At 36.0% G+C, this 21,970-nt stretch overlaps 1 protein-coding gene across 2 annotated transcripts in view; it reads left to right on the top strand.

Moving 5' to 3' along the window:
• rfx4 (regulatory factor X, 4) overlaps window positions 1-21,970 on the top strand; it is a 104,194-nt gene that overhangs the window by 11,390 nt on the left and 70,834 nt on the right. For both annotated transcript variants that reach the window (XM_061924573.1, XM_061924576.1), the window contains exons 2-3: window positions 19,184-19,270; window positions 19,371-19,431. In XM_061924573.1, the coding sequence (XP_061780557.1) occupies window positions 19,184-19,270; window positions 19,371-19,431 (148 nt within the window). The remainder of the gene's footprint in view (window positions 1-19,183; window positions 19,271-19,370; window positions 19,432-21,970) is intronic.

A 21,970-nucleotide genomic window follows, 5' to 3' on the forward strand; every position in this document is an offset into this window, starting at 1 on the left:
CAAATACTCGAATCAGTGAAGCATGTTTAATATAAACAGTGTGCTTTGTAACAATTAGGGAGGCTTGTGTCATGTTTGTCCTCCTACAGAAACCATATTAAAACAAAAAATAGATTTTTTTCCCCCTCATCTTTTTCCATTTTTCATAAATTTTTTAAAAAGCTCCAGAGAGCCACTAGGGCGGCGCTAAAGATGCGGCTCTAGAGCCGCGGGTTGCCGACCCCTGGTCTAAGTGATGCCTACATAGAGGTTTTTGTTTCATGTCTCTACGACATTCCTACTGGGAGTTTCAGGCAGTTTTGTCCGTGTTTTCTTCCTAGGGGGGCGCTAGTGCGCAATTTTGAGTTTTGGGGTTTGGTTTTTTGATTAGATCGCAATTTTTGCCAGTCCTGATGTGTGTGTGTACAATTTGGTGAGTTTTGAAGCATGTTAAGGGGGTCAAATTACAGCTCAAAGAGGTGGCGGTATAATAATAAAACGCTAGAAATTCAATAGGGTCCTCTGTCCCAAAGGGACTCGGTCCCTCATTAAAGCTGCAAGCAGCGATGGACGGGACCGACTTTGAGGGCTCATAAAATCCAAACCGGAGCAGTAATTAAAACTCTTTCCTCAGCTTTTAATCAGAAGGGTTCAATCTCTCTCCTGTGCTAATTTGAAGCCGACACAACAACTCAGAGGAGATAATGTTTGAAAAAAGGTGACTGTTTTTACACAACTTTTGTTTTGAAGGGGGAATTGCAAACTTCCTGTTGATTTTTGCTGGGGGTTGTCAGTGTATGAAATGTAGGTCTAAGTGAGACCTACATAGAGGTTTTAGTTTCATATCTCTACGACATTCCTACTGGGAGTTACAGGCAGTTTTGTCCTAGGGGGCGCTAGAGCGCAATTTTGAGTTTTGGGGTTTGGTTTTTTGATTAGATCGTAATTTTCGCCAGTCCTGATGTGTGTGTACAATTTGTTGAGTTTTGAAGCATGTTAAGGGGGTCAAATTACAGCTCAAAGAGGCGGCGGTATAATAATAAAACGCTAGAAATTCAATAGGGTCCTCGGTCCCTAATTAGCTAACCTCAATGAACCCAAAAAATACCTTAAAATAAGTATATTCTCACTAATAACTGTACTACTATATGAGTATGTATTTTCTATTGTTTCATTGAAAATAAAACAGCAAAGAACTCAAACTCGAACTTGAACTCAAACTTATAATAAACAATTCACCCCTATACAATATCCTACCCTAATACCCTACTGTGCAATATTACCCTTCGAGTGCAATACATCCGACACTGATTGTTATTACTCCGGTACTCTTGTCTTGTTCTGTATATTGTACAGTATTTTGTATATTGTACAGGATTGCTTATTATTTTTATTGGATAGTAGTCTATTTATTTAAATTCTTATTTTTAGGGACCGCAATGTCCCTTTGGGACAGAGGACCCTATTGTAATTGTAAGGTTTTATTATTATTATTATTCCGCCGCCTCTTTGAGCTGTAATTTGACCCCCTTAACATGCTTCAAAACTCACTATATTTGACACACACATCAGGACTCTCTCTATGTAGGTCTGACTTAGACCTAGATTTCATACATTGACTTCTTTCAGCAAAAATCAACAGGAAGTTGGCAATTCCCCCTTCAAAACAAAAGTGTAGTAAAAACAGTCACTTTTGCCTCTTTGAGCTGTAATTTGACCCCCTTAACATGCTTCAAAACTCACCAAACTGGACACACACATCAAGACTAGCAAAAATTGCGATCTAATAAAAAACCCAACGCCAAGACTTAAAATGTAGCGCCCCCTAGGAAGAAAACAAAGACACAACTGCTCCTAGGAGGAAAACTCAGACAAAACTGCCTGTAACTTCCAGTAGGAATGTCTTTGAGACATGAAACAAAAACCTCTATGTAGGTCTCACTTAGACCTACATTTCACATATTGACAACCCCCAGCAAAAATCAAAAGGAAGTTTGCAATTCCCCCTTCAAAACAAAAGTTTTGTAAACACCGGTCACCTTTTTTCAAACATTATCTCCTCTGAGCGCGTTTGTCGTGTCGACTTCAAACTAGCACAGGAGAGAGATTGAGCCCTTCTGATTAAAAGTTCACCAAAGAGTTTTAATTACTGCTCCGGTTTGGATTTTATGTGCCGTCAAAGTCGGTCCCGTCCATCGCTGCTTGCAGCTTTAATTTAGAATTGAATCACTTGTTTATTTTTCAACAAGTTTTTAGTTATTTTTATATCTTTTTTTCCCAAATAGTTCAAGAAAGACCACTACAAATGAGCAATATTTTTGCACTGTTATACAATTTAATAAATCAGAAACTGATGACATAGTGCTGTATTTTACTTCTTTATCTCTTTTTTTCCAACCAAAAATGCTTTGCTCTGGTTAGGGGGTACTTGAATTAAAAAAAATGTTCACAGGGGGTACATCACTGAAAAAAGGTTGAGAACCACTGCACTAATAGTACTAACCTTCAACAGTTAATTTTACTCATTTTCATTAATTAATAGTTTCTATGTAACTGTTTTTATATTGTTTTACTTTCTTTTTTTATTCAACAAAATGTTTTTAATTTATTTATCTTATCTTATTTTTTTTATTTTTTTCAAAAGGACCTTATCTTCACCATTCCTTGGTTATCCAATTGAGGCATAATAATGTGTTAATTGCACGACTATATATATCGGTATCGGTTGATATCGGTATCGGTAATTAAGAGTTGGACAATATCGGATATCTGCAAAAAAGCCATTATCGGACACAGCTTTGCAACAGTTGATATTCTAGTTTCAAGCATGTTTTACTCAATATAGGTCATCAAATCTCAGCAACAAGCTGTGATATCTTACTGAGATCATTTAGGACCAAAACACTTAAAACAAGTAAAACACTAACATAAAATCTGCTTAGTGAGAAGAATTATCTTATCAGACAGAAAATAAGCAAATATCACCCTTATTTGAGATATTTCACCTTACTTAGATTTCAGTTTTTGCAGTGTAGAAGGTGGGGATTGAACCAGGAACCCTCAGGTTGCTGGCACAGCCACTCTTCCGCCCATGCCAAACACTCCAAAAATGAACGTATATCAAAAAAGGCAACATTTTTGATGAGACTCTTTATTTATTTACGTAGCACATTTCAGAAAACAATACAAGTTCCACAAATTGAAGACGTACGCACTAGGAGAGTCAATAATAGAAAATATTTAACTATAAATACATCAAACTAGGGTTGTACGGTATTAGTATAGTACCGCGATACTAACGAATCATATTCAGTACTATACCGCCTCTAAAAAGTACCGGTCCCCCGCCCTCCCGTCGTCGTCACGTCGTGGCATTGCTGTTTTTACGAGCAGAGGAGCATGTTCGGCAGCGCACGCACACAGAGTACTTACAAGCAGACACAGTGTGTAGACAGAAAAGGGAGAACGGACGCATTTTGGCTTAAAAAGTAAAGATGTTTTAGCTACTTCTAAACCACTAATCCTGGCCTCCATGGCGACAAATAAAGTATGTTTCTTTAAAGTACCATTATCACTGGAGGACGAGGAATAGCTAAAAATGCTTCACTACACACCGTAGCTCACCGGCGTCATTAGTGGATCCACACCTGACATCCACTGTAATGATACCAAGTACAGGAGCGTATCTAGTCGATACTACTATGATTACATCGATATTTTTTTTAGCATCATCACGTTGTTTTTTTAATTCATATTATGTCTATAAACTCGGGAAATACGTCCCTGGACACATGAGGACTTTGAATGTGACCAATGTATGATCCTGCAACTACTTGGTATCGGATCGATACCTAAATGTGTGGTATCCATCCAAAACTAATGTAAAGTATCAAACAAGAGAAAAATAAGTGATTATTACATTTGAACAGAAGTGTAGATAGAACATGTTAAAAGAGAAAATAAGCAGATATTAACAGTAAATGAACAAGTAGATTAATAATACATTTTTACAGTTTGTCCCTCATAATGTGTACAAAATAATAGGTGTATAAATGACACAATATGTTACTGTAGACTAATTAGGAGTCTTTGTTTGTTTACTTACTACTAAAAGACAAGTTGTCTAGTATGTTCACTATTTTATTTAAGGACTAAATTGCAATAATAATTCTGAAGATTTTGTTGTTCAAATAAAACCAATAATGCAATTTTTTGTGTTCCCCTTTATTTAGAAAAGTATTGTAATACATTTTGGTACCGGTACCAAAATATTGGTATCGGGACAACCTTAGTTAGAACTGGGGTTGTACGGTATACTAATAAAGTATCGCGGTACTAATCAATTGAAATCGGTACTATACCACCTTTGAAAAGTACCGGTATTGACTGACAGTAAGCAGATATTAACAGTAAATGAACAAGTAGATTAATAATACATTTTTACAGTTTGTCCTTAATAATGCTGACAAAATAATAGGTAGATAAATGACACAATATGTTTGTCAGCAGACTAACTTTGTTTGTTTACTTACTACTAAAGGACAAGTTGTCTAGTATGTTCACTATTTTATTTAAGGACAAACTTGCAATAATAAACATATGTTTAATGTACCCTAAGATTTTTTTGTTAAAATAAAGCCATTTTTTGTGGTTCCCTTTATTTAGAAAAGTATCGAAATACATTTTGGTACCGGTATCGTGACAACACGACATAAAATACATGAAAAAAAGAATATAATAGACTAAAATCCCACAGTACACGTGTGGTTTGAAGTAGAGATGTCCGATCATGGCTTTTTTACCGATATCCGATATTCCAATATTGTCCAACTTTTAATTACCGATTCCGATATCAACCGATATATACAGTCGTGGAATGAACATTATTATGCTAAGTTGACAACATTAACATAGCTAATGCATGATAATCAGTGTTATGAATGATAGACATATTAAAGGCTGTAATTACCTCATCTAACCATTATAAAATGTATGTTTTTGTTCTAAAAAAGAGCATACAAAAACATGACAAATATATAAAAACTGTATATCAATAGAAAGGTATGAAGCTGTTGTAAAAAAAAAAAAAAACATAAAATAATATTTGACTTTTTTGAGCAAGTGTTTTTGGGCTAAGAAAGGATAGTGTTGTTGAAAAAATAATAATGCATCAAAATCGGTGTTGTTATGAATCATTGACATATTAAAGGCTGTAATTATCTCATCCACTTTGCAACCCATTTTTATATAATTAATAATAAATAAATACAATGTGTTGTTTTTATACAAAGGGCATAAAACATAAAAAATGTATTATAAATGTATAAAAACTGAGAAGAAGCTGTTGAAAAATTTAAAACGTTAATAACATTTTTATATAATATATATAAAAGGGCATAAAACATAAAAAATGTATTATAAATGTATAAAAACTGAGAAGAAGCTGTTGAAAAATTTAAAACGTTAATAAAATTAATATTTTTATACGACTTGTTATATGTTAATATAATTTTTATATTTTTATATAATTAATAATAAATAAATAAAATGTGTTGTTTTTATACAAAGGGCATAAAACATAAAAAATGTATAAAAACTGAGAAGAAGCTGTTGAAACATTTAAAACGTTAATAAAATTAATATTTTTATACGACTTATAACACTTTTTTGAGCGCGTCTTTCGCTTACTACCCTTAACTTAGTTTTAAATTAAGTATACTCAAGAGTTTTTCATAGAGATGTCCGATAATGGCTTTTTTGCCGATATCCGATATTGTCCAACTCTTAATTACCGATTCCGATATCAACCGATACCGATATATACAGTCGTGGAATTAACACATTATTATGCCTAATTTTGTTGTGATGCCCCGCTGGATGCATTAAACAATGTAACAAGGTTTTCCCAAAATAAATCAACTCAAGTTATGGAAAAAAAATGCCAACATGGCACTGCCATATTTATTATTGAAGTCAAAAAGTGTTTTTTTTTTTTTTTTTTTACATGCCTCAAAACAGCAGCTTGGAATTTGGGACATGTTTTCCCTGAGAGAGCATGAGGAGGTTGAGGTGGGCGGGGTTTTGGTAGGGGGTAGCGGGGGGTGTATATTGTAGCGTCCCGGAAGAGTTAGTGCTGCTAGGGTTTCTGGGTATTTGTTCCGTTGTGTTACGGTGCGGATGTTCTCCCGAAATGTGTTTGTCATTCTTGTTTGGTGTGGGTTCACAGTGTGGTGCATATTTGTAACAGTGTTAACGTTGTTTATACGGCCACCCCTCAGTGTGACCTGTATGGCTGTTGACCAAGTATGCGTTGCATTCACTTGTGTGTGTGAAAAGCTGTAGATATTATGAGATTGGGCCGGCTCGTAAAGGCAGTGCCTTTAAGGTTTATTGGCGCTCTGTACTTCTCCCTACATCTGTGTACACAGCGGCGTTTTAAAAAGTCATACATTTTACTTTTTTAAAACCGATACCGATAATTTCCGATATCACATTTTAAAGCATTTATCGGCCGATATTATCGGACATCTCTAGTAGGACCTCCACAATTAGACAAACTTTTTAATGATCCACAAGGGAAATTGTTCCTCACGGTAGCTCAGTTACAAAGGATGGAAAGGGTAAGGATGGAAATGATAATGCAGGTATAAAGTAGACTAAAAATGTACCATAAAAAATGAGTTTCCCTTAATTTAGGGGAAAATTAAAAAAAACTATCTCCTATTTTTTGAAGAAGAAAAAAACACAATAAATAAAAAAGGCAGAATTTCTCTTATTTTCTGTTGAATGTCCGTTATTTTTAAACGTTGTTTCCAAATGATGTGGAATCTGAGCCGAGGATGTGCTTGTGGCTTGTGCAGCCCTTTGAGACACTCGTGATTTAGGGCTATATAAGTAAACATTGATTGATTGATTGATGAAATATCAAACTTTCATGAAAAAACATTTTTGAAAAAGTGGAATTTCCCTTATTTTCTGAAGAAGAAAAAAAAATGAAGGAAGAATTTCCCTATTTTCCTGAAAGAAATTAAAGCAAAAAATGAAGAATGTGCCTTATTTTCTGAAGAAAAATATAAAATGGGCATTTCCCTTATTTTCTGAAGAAAAATACTTTTCAAAAGAGGAATTATTTTTATTTTCTGCAAAAAGAAGGAATTTACCTTAATTTAGGGGAAAATTAAAAAAAGAGCAATTTCTCCTATTTTCTGAAGAAGAAAAAAACACAAATAAAAAAGGCGAAATTTCCGTAATTTTTAAATGTTGTTTCCAAATATCAAACTTTCATTAAACATTTTTGAAAAAGGGGGATTCCCCTTATTTTCTGAAACAAAGAGGAAATTCAGAAATTCCCCTTATTTTCTGAAAAAAAGATTAAGAAAGACTTTCCCTATTTTCCTTAAAAAAATAAAAAAATAAATAAAGAATTTCTGTAGAAAATATAAAATAGGCATTTCCCTTATTTTCTGAAGAAAAAACTAAAAAAAAAAAGGTGTTTCCCTTAATTTAGGGGAAAAATTAAAAAAACAAAAAACAATATCTCCTTTTTTTGAAAAAAAAAACATATAAATAAAAAAGGCAAAATGTATCTTATTTTCTGTTGAATGTCCGTTATTTTTAAACGTTGTTTCCAAATGATGTGGAATCTGAGCCGAGGATGTGCTTTTGGCTTGTGCAGCCCTTTGAGACACTCGTGATTTAGGGCTATATAAGTAAACATTGATTGATTGATTGATGGATGAAATACCAAACTTTCATTAAAAAAAATTTTTTTTTAAGTGGAATTTCCCTTATTTTCTGAAGAAGAAAAAAAAAATTAAGGAAGAATTTCCCTATTTTCCTGAAAGAAATGAAAACAAAAAATGAAGAATGTGCCTTATTTTCTGAAGAAAAATATAAAATGGGCATTTCCCTTATTTTCTGAAGAAAAATACTTTTTAAAAGAGGAATTATTTTTATTTTCTGCAAAAAGAAGGAATTTACCTTAATTTAGGGGAAAATTAAAAAAAGAGCAATTTCTCCTATTTTCTGAAGAAGAAAAAAAACACAAATAAAAAAGGCGAAATTTCCGTTTTTTTTAAATGTTGTTTCCAAATATCAAACTTTCATTAAACATTTTTGAAAAAGGGGGATTCCCCTTATTTTCTGGAAAAAAGAGGAAATTCCGAAATTCCCCTTATTTTCTGAAAAAAAGATTAAGAAAGACTTTCCCTATTTTCCTGAAAAAAAAAAAATTTAATTAAGAATTTCTGTAGAAAATATAAAATAGGCATTTGCCTTATTTTCTGAAGAAAAAACTAAAAAAAAAAGGAGTTTCCCTTAATTTAGGGGAAAAATAAAAAAAAACAAAAAACAATATCTCCTATTTTTGGAAAAAAAAAACATATAAATAAAAAAGGCAAAATGTATCTTATTTTCTGTTGAATGTCCGTTATTTTTAAACGTTGTTTCCAAATGATGTGGAATCTGAGCCGAGGATGTGCTTGTGGCTTGTGCAGCCCTTTGAGACACTCGTGATTTAGGGCTAGATAAGTAAACATTGATTGATTGATTGATTGATTGATTGATTGATTGATGAAATACCAAACTTTCATTAAAAAACATTTTTGAAAAAGTGGAATTTCCCTTATTTTCTGAAGAAGAAAAAAAATTAAGGAAGAATTTCCCTATTTTCCTGAAAGAAATGAAAACAAAAAATGAAGAATTTGCCTTATTTTCTGAAGAAAAATATAAAATGGGCATTTCCCTTATTTTCTGAAGAAAAATACTATTCAAAAGAGGAATTATTTTTATTTTCTGCAAAAAGAAGGAATTTACCTTAATTTAGGGGAAAATTAAAAAAAGAGCAATTTCTCCTATTTTCTGAAGAAAAAAAACACAAATAAAAAAGGCGAAATTTCCGTTATTTTTAAATGTTGTTTCCAAATATCAAACTTTCATTAAACATTTTTGAAAAAGGGGGATTCCCCTTATTTTCTGGAAAAAAGAGGAAATTCAGAAATTCCCCTTATTTTCTGAAAAAAAGATTAAGAAAGACTTTCCCTATTTTCCTGAGAAAAAAAAAAAAATTAAGAATTTCTGTAGAAAATATAAAATAGGCATTTCCCTTATTTTCTGAAAAAAAAAGTAAAAAAAAAAGGAGTTTCCCTTAATTTAGGGGGAAAACAAAAAAAACAAAAAACAATATCTCCTATTTTTGGAGAGAAAAAAACATATAAATAAAAAAGGCTAAATGTATCTTATTTTCTGTTGAATGTCCGTTATTTTTAAACGTTGTTTCCAAATGATGTGGGATCTGAGCCGAGGATGTGCTTGTGGCTTGTGCAGCCCTTTGAGACACTCGTGATTTATGCAACGTCCCAAATTCCAAGCTGCTGTTTTGAGGCATGTTTAAAAAAATAAAGCACTTTGTGACTTCAATAATAAATATGGCAGTGCCATGTTGGCATTTTTTCCCATAACTTGAGTTGATTTATTTTGGAAAACCTTGTTACATTGTTTAATGCATCCAGCGGGGCATCACAACAAAATTAGGCATAATAATGTGTTCATTCCACGACTGTATATATCGGTATCGGATGATATCGGAATCGGTAATTAAGAGTTGGACAATATCGGAATATCGGATATCGGCAAAAAAGCCATTATTGGACATCTCTATTTAGAAAAGTGTCGAAATACATTTTGGTATCGGTATCGTGACCACACGACATAAAATACATGAAAAAAACAATAAAATAGACTAAAATCCCACAGTAGAGGCGTTGCAAAGTGTGCTTACATTCATGCATGTTGTCCTTTTCCACCACATCTTCACAGCAGGGTGCATGATAATACAAACCCCGTTTCCATATGAGTTGGGAAATTGTGTTAGATGTAAATATAAACGGAATACAATGATTTGCAAATCCTTTTCAACCCATATTCAATTGAATGCACTACAAAGACAACATATTTGATGTTCAAACTCATAAACTTTTTTTTTTTTTTTTCAAATAATAATTAACTTAGAATTTCATGGCTGCAACACGTGCCAAAGTAGTTGGGAAAGGGCATGTTCACCACTGTGTTACATCACCTTTTCTTTTAACAACACTCAATAAACGATTGGGAACTGAGGAAACTAATTGTTGAAGCTTTGAAAGTGGAATTCTTTCCCATTCTTGTTTTATGTAGAGCGTCAGTCGTTCAACAGTCCAGGGACTCCGCTGTCGTATTTTACGCTTCATAATGCGCCACACATTTTCGATGGGAGACAGGTCTGGACTGCAGGCGGGCCAGGAAAGTACCCGCACTATTTTTTTACGAAGCCACGCTGTTGTAACACGTGCTGAATGTGGCTTGGCATTGTCTTGCTGAAATAAGCAGGGGCGTCCATGAAAAAGACAGCATATGTTGTTCCAAAACCTGTATGTACCTTTCAGCATTAATGGTGCCTTCACAGATGTGTAAGTTACCCATGCCTTGGGCACTAATGCACCCCCATACCATCACACATGCTGGCTTTTGAACTTGGCGTCGATAACAGTCTGGATGGTTCGTTTCTCGATGACACAATGTCGAATATTTCCAAAAACAATTTGAAATGTGGACTCGTCAGACCACAGAACACTTTTCCACTTTGCATGAGTCCATCTTAGATGATCTCGGGCCCAGAGAAGCCGGCGGCGTTTCTGGGTGTTGTTGATAAATGGCTTTCGCTTTGCATAGTAGAGCTTTACCTTGCACTTACAGATGTAGCGACAAACTGTATTTAGTGACAGTGGTTTTCTGAAGTGTTCCTGAGCCCATGTGGTGATATCCTTTAGAGATTGATGTCGGTTTTCGATACAGTGCCGTCTGAGGGATCGAAGGTCACGGTCATTCAATGTTGGTTTCCGGCCATGTCGCTTACGTGCAGTGATTTCTCCAGATTCTCTGAACCTTTTGATGATATTATGGACCGTAGATGTTGAAATCCCTAAATTTCTTGCAATTGCACTTTGAGAAACGTTGTTCTTAAACTGTTTGACTATTTGCTCACGCAGTTGTGGACAAAGGGGTGTACCTCGCCCCATCCTTTCTTGTGAAAGACTGAGCATTTTTTGGGAAGCTGTTTTTATACCCAATCATGGCACCCACCTGTTCCCAATTAGCCTGCACACCTGTGGGATGTTCCAAATAAGTGTTTGATGAGCATTCCTCAACTTTATCAGTATTTATTGCCACCTTTCCCAACTTCTTTGTCACGTGTTGCTGGCATCAAATTCTAAAGTTAATGATTATTTGCAACAACAAAAAAAGGTTTATCAGTTTGAACATAATTTCCCAACTCATATGGAAACGGGGTTTGTATATATACAGTACATACATACATACATATACATATACATATATATGTACACACACACATATACATACATATATATACATATATCTACACACACATATATACATATATATACATATATATATATATATATACATTCCACCATTCTAGAAATTCAAACTACCCTTTTTCCAAGTTAAAAAAAATTCCAGGAATTCACAGAATTCCTGGTTTTCCACAGCCCTATTTCCAACCTTTTTTCTGGCGACTATGTTTACCACATTTTTCAACGCATTTCAACCGTTCCACCATCAAAACATTCCTCTTAATCAGGACAAAAAACAAAGTTGTTTTTTAAACTGGAAATATTCCCGATTTTCCCAAAATTCCGTAGTACCATTTCTCAATTCAACATGTTACGACTTCAGCATTTCTCAACCGATTTGAAAAATTTCAACACCAACCATTTCAACTCATTCAGACTATTCAAGTTTTTTGTTTTTTTTTACCATTTTCAAAAAAAATCCCGCTTGTCTCGAAATTTCCAAATTTTGGGGAAATTTCCATTGAAATCAATGGCACATTCTTCAAAGTGCCACAATTCCCACATTTTTCATCTGATTCAAACTGTTCCAACTTCATTCAGCCTGTTTGAGAATTGTGTGCCCTACTTCAACAATTCTAAAAAAAAAATTCTAGGATTTCCCATTTCCTTTTTTTTTTTCATTTTCGTCATAAAAAAGGAATTGTCCATTTTTCAAACTTCCACAATTCCCACATTCTTCAACTGATTCAAACCATTCCACATTAAACTCATCCTGAACATTCAAACGACCATTTTTCCCCGTTCAACAAATTTCCAGGAATTCCTGTTTTTTTTCCCCAACCCTATTTCCAACCTTTTTCGTTTGACTACGCCTTTTACATTTTTCATCCCATTTCAACCGTTCCACCATCAAAACATTCCTCTTAATCAGGACAAAAAACAAAGTTGTTTTTTAAACTGGAAATATTCCCGATTTTCCCGAAATTCCGTAATACCATTTCTCAATTCAACATGTTACTACTTCAGCATTTCTCAACCGATTTGAAAAATTTCAACACCAACCATTTCAACTCATTCAGACTATTCAAGTTTGTTTTTGTTTTTTACCATTTTCAAAAAAAATCCCGCTTGTCTCTAAATTTCCAAATTTTGGGGAAATTTCCATTGAAATCAATGGCACATTCTTCAAAGTGCCACAATTCCCACATTTTTCATCTGATTCAAACTGTTCCAACTTCATTCAGCCTGTTTGGGAATTGTGTGCTCTACTTCAACAATTCTAAAAAAATTATAGGGTTTCCCATTTCCTTTTTTTTTTCATTTTCGTCATTTTCATTTTTCAAACTTCCACAATTCCCACATTCTTCAACTGATTCAAACCATTCCACATTAAACTCATCCTGAACATTCAAACGACCATTTTTCCCCGTTCAACAAATTTCCAGGAATTCCTGTTTTTTTCCCCAACCCTATTTCCAACCTTTTTCGTTTGACTACGCCTTTGACATTTTAAGTTAATAATTATTTGCAAAAAAAAAAAAAAAAAATTTTAATCAGTTTGAACATCAAATATGTTGTATTTGTAGCATATTCAACTGGGTTGAAAATTATTTGCAAATCATTGTATTCCGTTTATATTTACATCAATTTCCCAACTCATATGGAAACGGGGTTTGTAATACCGCAAGTAAGAAGCCATTGGTGCACGTGGCCTTTACGGAGGTGGACACCACCTGGGAAAAAAAAACTTTGCGATATCCGTGACCCCCTCTGGAGTACCCCCTTCAACCCCCCCCCCCCCCCTCCGCCCTGCCAATAGCCGCCCTGCTTGTCACATCACATCACCGTAAGAGAAAAGGGGAGTTTTGCAACATTTGCGTCTCATTAAAATGCTTGCTGGCACGTCAACAAGACGTCTCTCCTTGGGTTTAACACTGCTGAAAAGGGGCACAATGGCCGCCTCGCTGGTAAATGTGCGCAGGGGTGCACTCTCTTGGTCTACCCCGGGTCGGGGGGGGAGAGGGTGTTTTGAGGGGCGGGGGGGGGGGGGGGGGACAATACCGGACGGATTCCTGCCGTGTCCCCTCAAATAGATCACCACAACCCAGAGGCCATGAGACTTTTCTGCACACGTGAGGAGAAGTGACGCTGCATTTATGTCCATAAACACACATAAAAAAAATAGACAAGTATTGCGGAAAGACATTATTCTAGATTGTACCTAATGTCATGACTGGTTTTATTGATTATTGACTATTTTATTGATTATGGGACAAACCGTAGAAAATGGATGGGTGGTACTTTTTCGTCACTTATTGTTTGTTTTTGGTCATACTTGCCAACCTTGAGACCTCCGATTTCGGGAGGTGGGGGGTGGGTGGGCGTGGTTGGGGCGTGGCTAAGAGGGGAGGAGTATATTTACAGCTAGAATTCACCAAGTCAAGTATTTCATATATATATACAGTATATATATATATATATATATATATATATATATATATATATATATATATATATATATATATATATATGTATATATACAGTGTATATATATACATATATATATATATATATATATATATATATATATATATATATATATATATACCGTATATTACCAAATAGTAGCCCGGGCGTTTATTTCACAAAATCGATTTTGGAGACAGGCGTTTAAAAGAAGCAGGCGGTTATTTGCACAAGGCTTTTATTTATTTTTGCACCAGGCCATTATTTGGTTACAATGGTTACTGTCCAGTATTTTTTTTTTCGTACAAAGAACTTTAAATGTAAAAGCTATTGTAAACATACAAACAAAAAAACAAGAGATCAACATGAGGTAGGCTATCAAAAGACAAGAGATCAACAAGGCCTCAAAAATGGCAGTAGTGCAACAATTGTCAAGTAGAATACCAATACTAAAAATAAATAAACTTTTTAAAATAAAATTATGGTACCAAGTACTCAAGTATAAAATTCACCATCAAAACAGAACAATACTACTGTCACTTAAATAAAATAAAGGCTACAGTACTCCAAGTTTTAAATAAAGGAAAAATAAAATGATGGTACCAAGTACTCTATAAAACCATCAAAACAATAATACTGCAGCAAACACAACCCCAGTAGCATTTTCATCTAAATTATGCAAATAACAGCCCATGGGCGGCTATTTGGACATAGGCGGTTATTAGGAAGAGGCGGTTAATTCACAAAATGGGGTCAGACCCCGGGCGGTAGAGATGCGCGGATAGGCAATTATTTCATCCGCAACCGCATCAGAAAGTCGTCAACCATCCGCCATCCACTCGATCTAACATTTAATCAGAACCGCATCCGCCCGCACCCGCCCGTTGTTATATATCTAATATAGACGATGCAAGGCATTAGTGAGGTTATAAAGCTTTTGCCTGTTAAAGAAAGGAGACTGATCCAATGCAGCACAGACATTCGCGTGCCACGCTGTCACGACCCAGACGCACACCAGTGCGCAATCATATGGGAGCCGCGCTGAGCGCACCTCCAAGCGCGTCTCGCTGCCGGCGACGGCCGGGTATGGGCCCGACGCTCCAGCGCCATCCATTTTCAGGGCTAGTTGATTCGGCAGGTGGGTTGTTACACACTCCTTAGCGGGTTCCGACTTCCATGGCCACCGTCCTGCTGTCTATATAAACCAGGGTGAGCCCCACCCCTTTCGTGAGCGCACTGCGCGCGGAGTGACCCCTGTTACGCGCCCCCGGCAACAGGGGTGGCGGGCAGGTAAGCTGCGCGGACGGAGCGCGCGGAGTGACCCCTGTTACGAGCCCCCGGCCACGGGGGTGGCGGACAGGTAAGCTGCTTACCTGCTGCGCGTGACGCCGGCCGCGGCTAAGGCGGACGAGGCGGGGTGTCGGTGCGGTGGGCGCGGTGGTGACCCTGGACGTGCGTCGGGCCTTTCTCGCGGATCACCTCAGCTACGGCTCCTGGTGGGGCCCTCTCGGGGGAAGGGGCCTCGGTCCCGGACCCCGGCGAGGCGTCCCTTCTCCGCTCCGTAAAAGTGTCCATTTCTTTTTTTTTTTCTTCTTCTGTTGTGGCATATGCTGCAGGTGCCTGCTCGTTTTTCGTATGTGGGTAACAACATTTAACTATGTATATATATTTCCGAATTGGTTTAACTGCCACCCGCCTGAATCTATTTAAAATCAAATTTTTTTTTATTTCAACCGCCCGACCCGACCCACGGATAAAATCTAATTTTTTTTTATTTCAACCGCCCGAACCGCGGATAATCCGCGGACTCCGCGGTTGTGTCCGCAAACCGCGCATCTCTAATATATATATATATATATATATATATATATATATATACATATGTCTTAATAAGGTTATCCAAAAAATAGTGCTCGATACCGTAGTAGACCGCAATATATGTATGTGTGGGAAAAAAAATCACAAGACTACTTCATCTCTACAGGCCTGTTTCATGAGGGGTTCCCTCAATCATCAGGAGATTTTTGATTGAGGGATGATTGAGGGAACCCCTCATGAAACAGGCCTGTAGAGATGAAGTAGTCTTGTGATTTTTTTTTCCCACACATACATATATATATATATATATATATATATATATATATATATATATATATATATATATATATATATATATATATATATATATATATATATATATATATACATATGTATACATATGTATATATATATATATATATACATATGTATATATATATATATATATATATATATATATATATATATATATTTATATATATATATATATATATATATATATATATATATATATATATATGAAAATGTGCCATCAGTACAACTGGACAGTGCTGTTTCAGTTCCATCATCAGGACCATCAGTGAGTCAGACTCAAACTAGTCTAATCATTGAACCAGATTCAAGGGCTGCTGAGTTTCCATCATCAGAACCCAGATCACCCACAACAAAAACCCCACCAGTGATCCGCAGGTACCCAGAAAGGTTTCGAGTACCACCAAAAAAACTGAATCTCTGAAGACAGTATAAAAATCTGTGTTAAAGGTGTACAAATACTCTTTGTATAATAAGCATGTTATTGTTTACAAATGAGGGTTAAGAGTTCAGTACTAAAAAAAAAAAGAATGTAGCTTAAGTACAGTTTTTTAATTGAGCTGCTGCATTTCTTTGGTTGGGTTGTTTATTTCTTTTGAGTAACTTCTACATTTCTAAAAGGGGAGGAATGTAATGGAGTGATCTATGTTTGTCTGTTGCCATCTCCTGGTGAATGTTGGCTATAGCGTACTGGGGTTACTTTTTGGTTGGCCAACGATTTACGTGGTGTTGCGCACCTGACGTCAAGTGTGTGAGTCTGTTCTGAAGTCTACAGTAAAGAGACGTACTTCATCACCTCACCGGTTTATTGCCTCCAACTCAATATATTACAACAACATTGCTCCATGCAGACCCTCCAGGTCCGCATGGAGCTGGAGGGGGCGTGGCCTCCAGGTCCGCCTGAATTTCGGGAGATTTTCGGGAGAAAATTTGTCCCGGGAGGTTTTCGGGAGAGGCGCTGAATTTCGGGAGTCTCCCGGAAGATCCGGGAGGGTTGGCAAGTATGTTTTTGGTACATTAATGTGTATATTTAATATGTATATTTTAGGCCATTGTTTTATTTTTGCAAAAACATATACATCTATTTTTATATTGCTCTTTTTATCTTTGGTATGAACATTGTTATGTAAAGTCGAAGTTATTGTTTTTTGGGGGGTTTTTTTGGTTCTCTGTTGTTGCTATTTTTGTATTACAATATTTTATTATTTGATCATGTTGTACTGCATTGTAATCTTTTGTTTTGTGATTGTGTGATGTTTTTTTTGCCTGGACCCCCAGGAAGAATTTTCTGTCTTGCTTCTGATGAGGGCGGTCGCATTTTTTTCCACTCCCTCTTCTCCCAGCTTGCTCTCTTTGTTTTTGTCTTGTCTGAACTTTTTTGAAGTCCTCAAATCTAAACATCAGACATGTAAATGATCAGCTGGACTCTCGACGCAAATAAAAAAATCTTTTCGACGAGGAAAAAGAGGTTCGGGGGAGCCTGGCTGCCCTGATGGAACCATTGCTGAGATTCCTGGGACAAATGGAGAATCATGTGCCTCTCAGTCCTTTCCATCGAGGACGTGGAAGACATCTACCTATTTGGAACCGTGATCGCGGGGCACCTGCTGATTGGGCTGGGCATTGCTCTGGTGTATCGTCAAATTCGTAAGACGATGGCAGCCACTCAAGGAGCCCAAAGGCTGTTCGTCGCAATGGATGGTTTGGGCAGGGCTGTGGGAACACAGACTGTGGTGATTTCTGAACTGAATCACAAGATGGATCACATCATGGAGAAGCTTGCTGAAAAGGAAAATTGAATTGAATTTGAGAGCACCCAGCATGGACGAATAGAACAGACAAGTCATTGTTTTGTCTGCTCGCGTAAAACAAACATCCTAATCTCATACTTGCCAACGTTGAGAACTCCAAATTCGGGGGGTTGAGGTGGGTGGGGCAGGGTTAAGGGGGGAGGAGTATATTTACAGCTAGAATTCACTGAAATTCAAGTATTTCTTATATATATATATATATATATATATATATATATATATATATATATATATATATATATATATATATATATATATATATATATATAAATAAAATAAATACTTGAATTTCAGTGTTCATTTATTTACACATATACACACACATAACACTCCTCTCTACTCATTGTTGTATTTGAAAGTGCAATGCTTTGCAGCCAGTAGCACAGCCTTTGAAAGAGCATAGGTATGGGCAGTGTAATATTCTGGGTTGGAGTCAATAACCAGGCGAGGTGATGAAGTTACGTCTCTTTACTTCATACTTCAGAACCGACTCCCACACTTGTCGTCAGGGTGCGCAATACAACGTAAACCGTCGGCCAACCAAAAAGTAACCACAGAACACTATACGGATGTGTTCTGTGGCTACTTTTTGGTTGGCCAAGCGGACGTGACGACAGGCTGTCCTCACTCAGGTCCGCCTTAAGTCCGGCTGGAAATCGGGAGAAATTCGGGACAATGGTTGTCCCGGGAGATTTTCGGGAGAGGCACTGAAATTCGGGAGTCCCCCAGGAAAATTCGGGAGTGTTGGCAAGTATACCTAATCTACGGTTTGACTCCCTCAAATGACCTTGACGCCGTGGGAACAGGACCAGGCTGTTCTGGAAAAACACCTCCGAGGACACCTCAATGATGGACGCTTTTGACCTCACTCCCTCCTCAACGACACCCGGAGTCGAACTTTTGCAGATCGGCCTCAGTCTATAAAAAACATTACATCATCACACCCAAGACAATTGGGCACACACACCCACCCCACGCCTTCACCACCGCTTGTTCCCCCTTCGGGGTGATGGTCGAATGGCAGCGCTTCATAGCAGCAGTTGACCTCCAGGGCCCCAACTCCCCGCCCCTCTGTTGTGAGTTTGTCGTGATGAAATGTAACATGTTTATGTGTGCATTGCATGGAGGTTTTTTCCCCACTCCAGACTAGGCCCCCTTAGGAGCCCAGTCTGATTGTATTTTTTTACTCATCTTTTTCCCCAGTGTTTTACCTTTTTCCCCATCTTTTACGGGGCGCCTTATGGCGACCCATCAGCGTTCCTGTTCTGTAACCCTGTACACTGTTTTTTTGTCTAATTGTGCTGAAAACATAGTTTTGTTGTACTTGTGCAATGACAATAAAGACCTATCTGATCTGAATAGTCTCCACCCGCGGTGTTAGACTAAAGGGGGATCCTTAATAAACTCAACTAAACTAAACTAAACTTTGTTTATTTTTGTGCGCAGAGAGCTGGATTGAGCGATGCCTCAACGAGAGCGAGATCAAGCGTTACTCCAGCCACATGTCTCTGGGCAACATGTCTACCGACGAGCGTAAGAGAAACCAGCACAAATTTTAAAAAAAACTAACATTTTTTTAATCTGGAAATGTAACTGTTGTGATGTTTTAATTCCCGACTCCTAACCGTTGCAGATGAAGAAAAGGAGAACAACCGAGCATCCAAGCCGCATTCCACGCCAGCGACGCTTGAATGGTAAGTTTTTTTGTTTGTCTACTCTTAGTGTGGCAAAGTTGTACAGAAACACAATATGTTACTGCATATGTCAGCAGACTAATTAGGAGCTTTTGTTTGTTTACTTACTACTAAAAGACAAGTTGTCTAGTATGTTCACTATTTTATTTAAGGACTAAATTGCAATAATAATTCTGAAGATTTTTTTGTTCAAATAAAGCCAATAATGCAATTTTTTGTGTTCCCCTTTATTTAGAAAAATATTGTAATACATTTTGGTACCGGTACCAAAATATTGGTATCAGGACAACCTTAGTTAGAACTGGGGTTGTACGGTATACTAATAAAGTATCGCGGTACTCATCAATTGAAATCGGTACTATACCACCTTTGAAAAGTACCAGTATTGACTGACAGTAAGCAGATATTAACAGTAAATGAACAAGTACATTAATAATACATTTTCTACCATTTGTCCCTCATAATGTGTACAAAATAGTAGGTGTATAAATGACACAATATGTTACTGCATATGTCAGCAGACTATTTACGAGCTTTTGTTTGTTTACTTACTACTAAAAGACAAGTTGTCTGGTATGTTCATTATTTTATTTAAGGACTAAATTGCAATAATAATTCTGAAGATTTTTTTGTTCAAATAAAGCCAATAATGCAATTTTTTGTGGTGCCCTTTATTTACAAAAATCTTGTAATATATTTTGGTACTGGTACCTAAATATTGGTATCGGGACAACCTTAGTTAGAACTGGGGTTGTACGGTATACTAATAAAGTATCGCAGTACTCATCAATTGAAATCGGTACTATACCACCTTTGAAAAGTACCAGTATTGACTGACAGTAAATGAACAAGTAGATTAATAATTAATTTTCTACCACTTGTCCTTAATAATGTGTACAGAATAATAGGTGTATAAATGACACAATATGTTACTGCATACGACTAATTAGAAGTCTTTGTTTGTTTACTTACTACTAAAGGACAAGTTGTCTAGTATGTTCACTATTTTATTTATGGACTAAATTGCAATAATAATTCTGAAGATTTTTTTGTTCAAATAAAGCCAATAATGCAATTTTTTGTGGTGCCCTTTATTTAGAAAAATATTGTAATACATTTTAGTACCGGTACCAAAATATTGGTATCAGGACAACCTTAGTTAGAACTGGGGTTGTACGGTATACCGGTACTAATAAAGTATCGCGGTACTCATCAATTGAAATCGGTACTATACCACCTTTGAAAAGTACCGGTATTGACTGACAGTAAATGAACAAGTAGATTAATAATAAATTTTCTACCACTTGTCCTTAATAATGTGTACAAAATAATAGGTGTATAAATGACACAATATGTTACTGCATACGACTAATTAGGAGTCTTTGTTTGTTTACTTACTACTAAAAGACAAGTTGTCTAGTATGTTCACTATTTTATTTAAGGACTAAATTGCAATAATAAACATATGTTTCATGTACACTAACATTTTTTTGTTATAATAAAGCCAATAATTACATTTTTTTGTGGTCCCCTTTATTTGGAAAAGTATCGAAATACATTTTGGTACCGGTATCGTGACAACACGACATAAAATACATGAAAAAAATAATATAATAGACTAAAATCCCACAGTTACACGTGTGGTTTGAAAGTAGAGATGTCCGATAATGGCTTTTTTGCCAATATCCCGATATTGTCCAACTCTTAATGACCGATTCCGATATCAACCGATACCGATATATACAGTCCTGGAATGAACACATTATTATGCCTAATTTTGTTGTGATGCCCCGCTGGATGCATTAAACAATGTAACAAGGTTTTCCAAAATAAATCAACTCAAGTTATGGAAAAAAATTAGGGAGCGTCCCGGAAGAGTTAGTGCTGCAAGGGGTTCTGGGTATTTGTTCTGTTGTGTTTATGTTGTGTTACGGTGCGGATGTTCTCCCGAATTGTGTTTGTCATTGTACAGAAATGTTATCTTATTTAGTTTTTATGTTATATATGTTGACCACATTAACCCTGGCAATGGACCCTGTGTGTATATGTATGTTATGCCATTGTTTACACATTTGGTAAATAAATAATCAAAAAATGTATATTTTATTGTTTTCTTACTGTATCGAAAATGAACCGAACCGTGACTTCTAAACCGAGGTACATACCGAACCGAAATTTTTGTGTACCGTTACACCCTTAATATATATATATATATATATATATATATATATATATATATATATATATATATATATATATATATATATATAGTATTTATTTATTTATTTATTTATTTATTTTTTTATTATTTATTATTTATTTATATATATTATATATATAATTTATATTATTTATTATTTATTTATATAGCACATTTAAAAACAACACCAGTCGTCCAAAGTGCTAAAGCAGTGTTTTTCAACCTTTTTTTGAGCCAAGGCACATTTTTTTCATTAAAAAAAAATAAGGAGGCACACCACCAGCAGAAAAGGTTAAAAAAAAGAAACTCCGCCAGGTTAGCGTGCCTTATTTTGAGTTT

This window comes from Nerophis lumbriciformis, linkage group LG29 (assembly GCF_033978685.3).
Source record: "Nerophis lumbriciformis linkage group LG29, RoL_Nlum_v2.1, whole genome shotgun sequence".
Lineage (NCBI taxonomy): Eukaryota > Metazoa > Chordata > Actinopteri > Syngnathiformes > Syngnathidae > Nerophis > Nerophis lumbriciformis.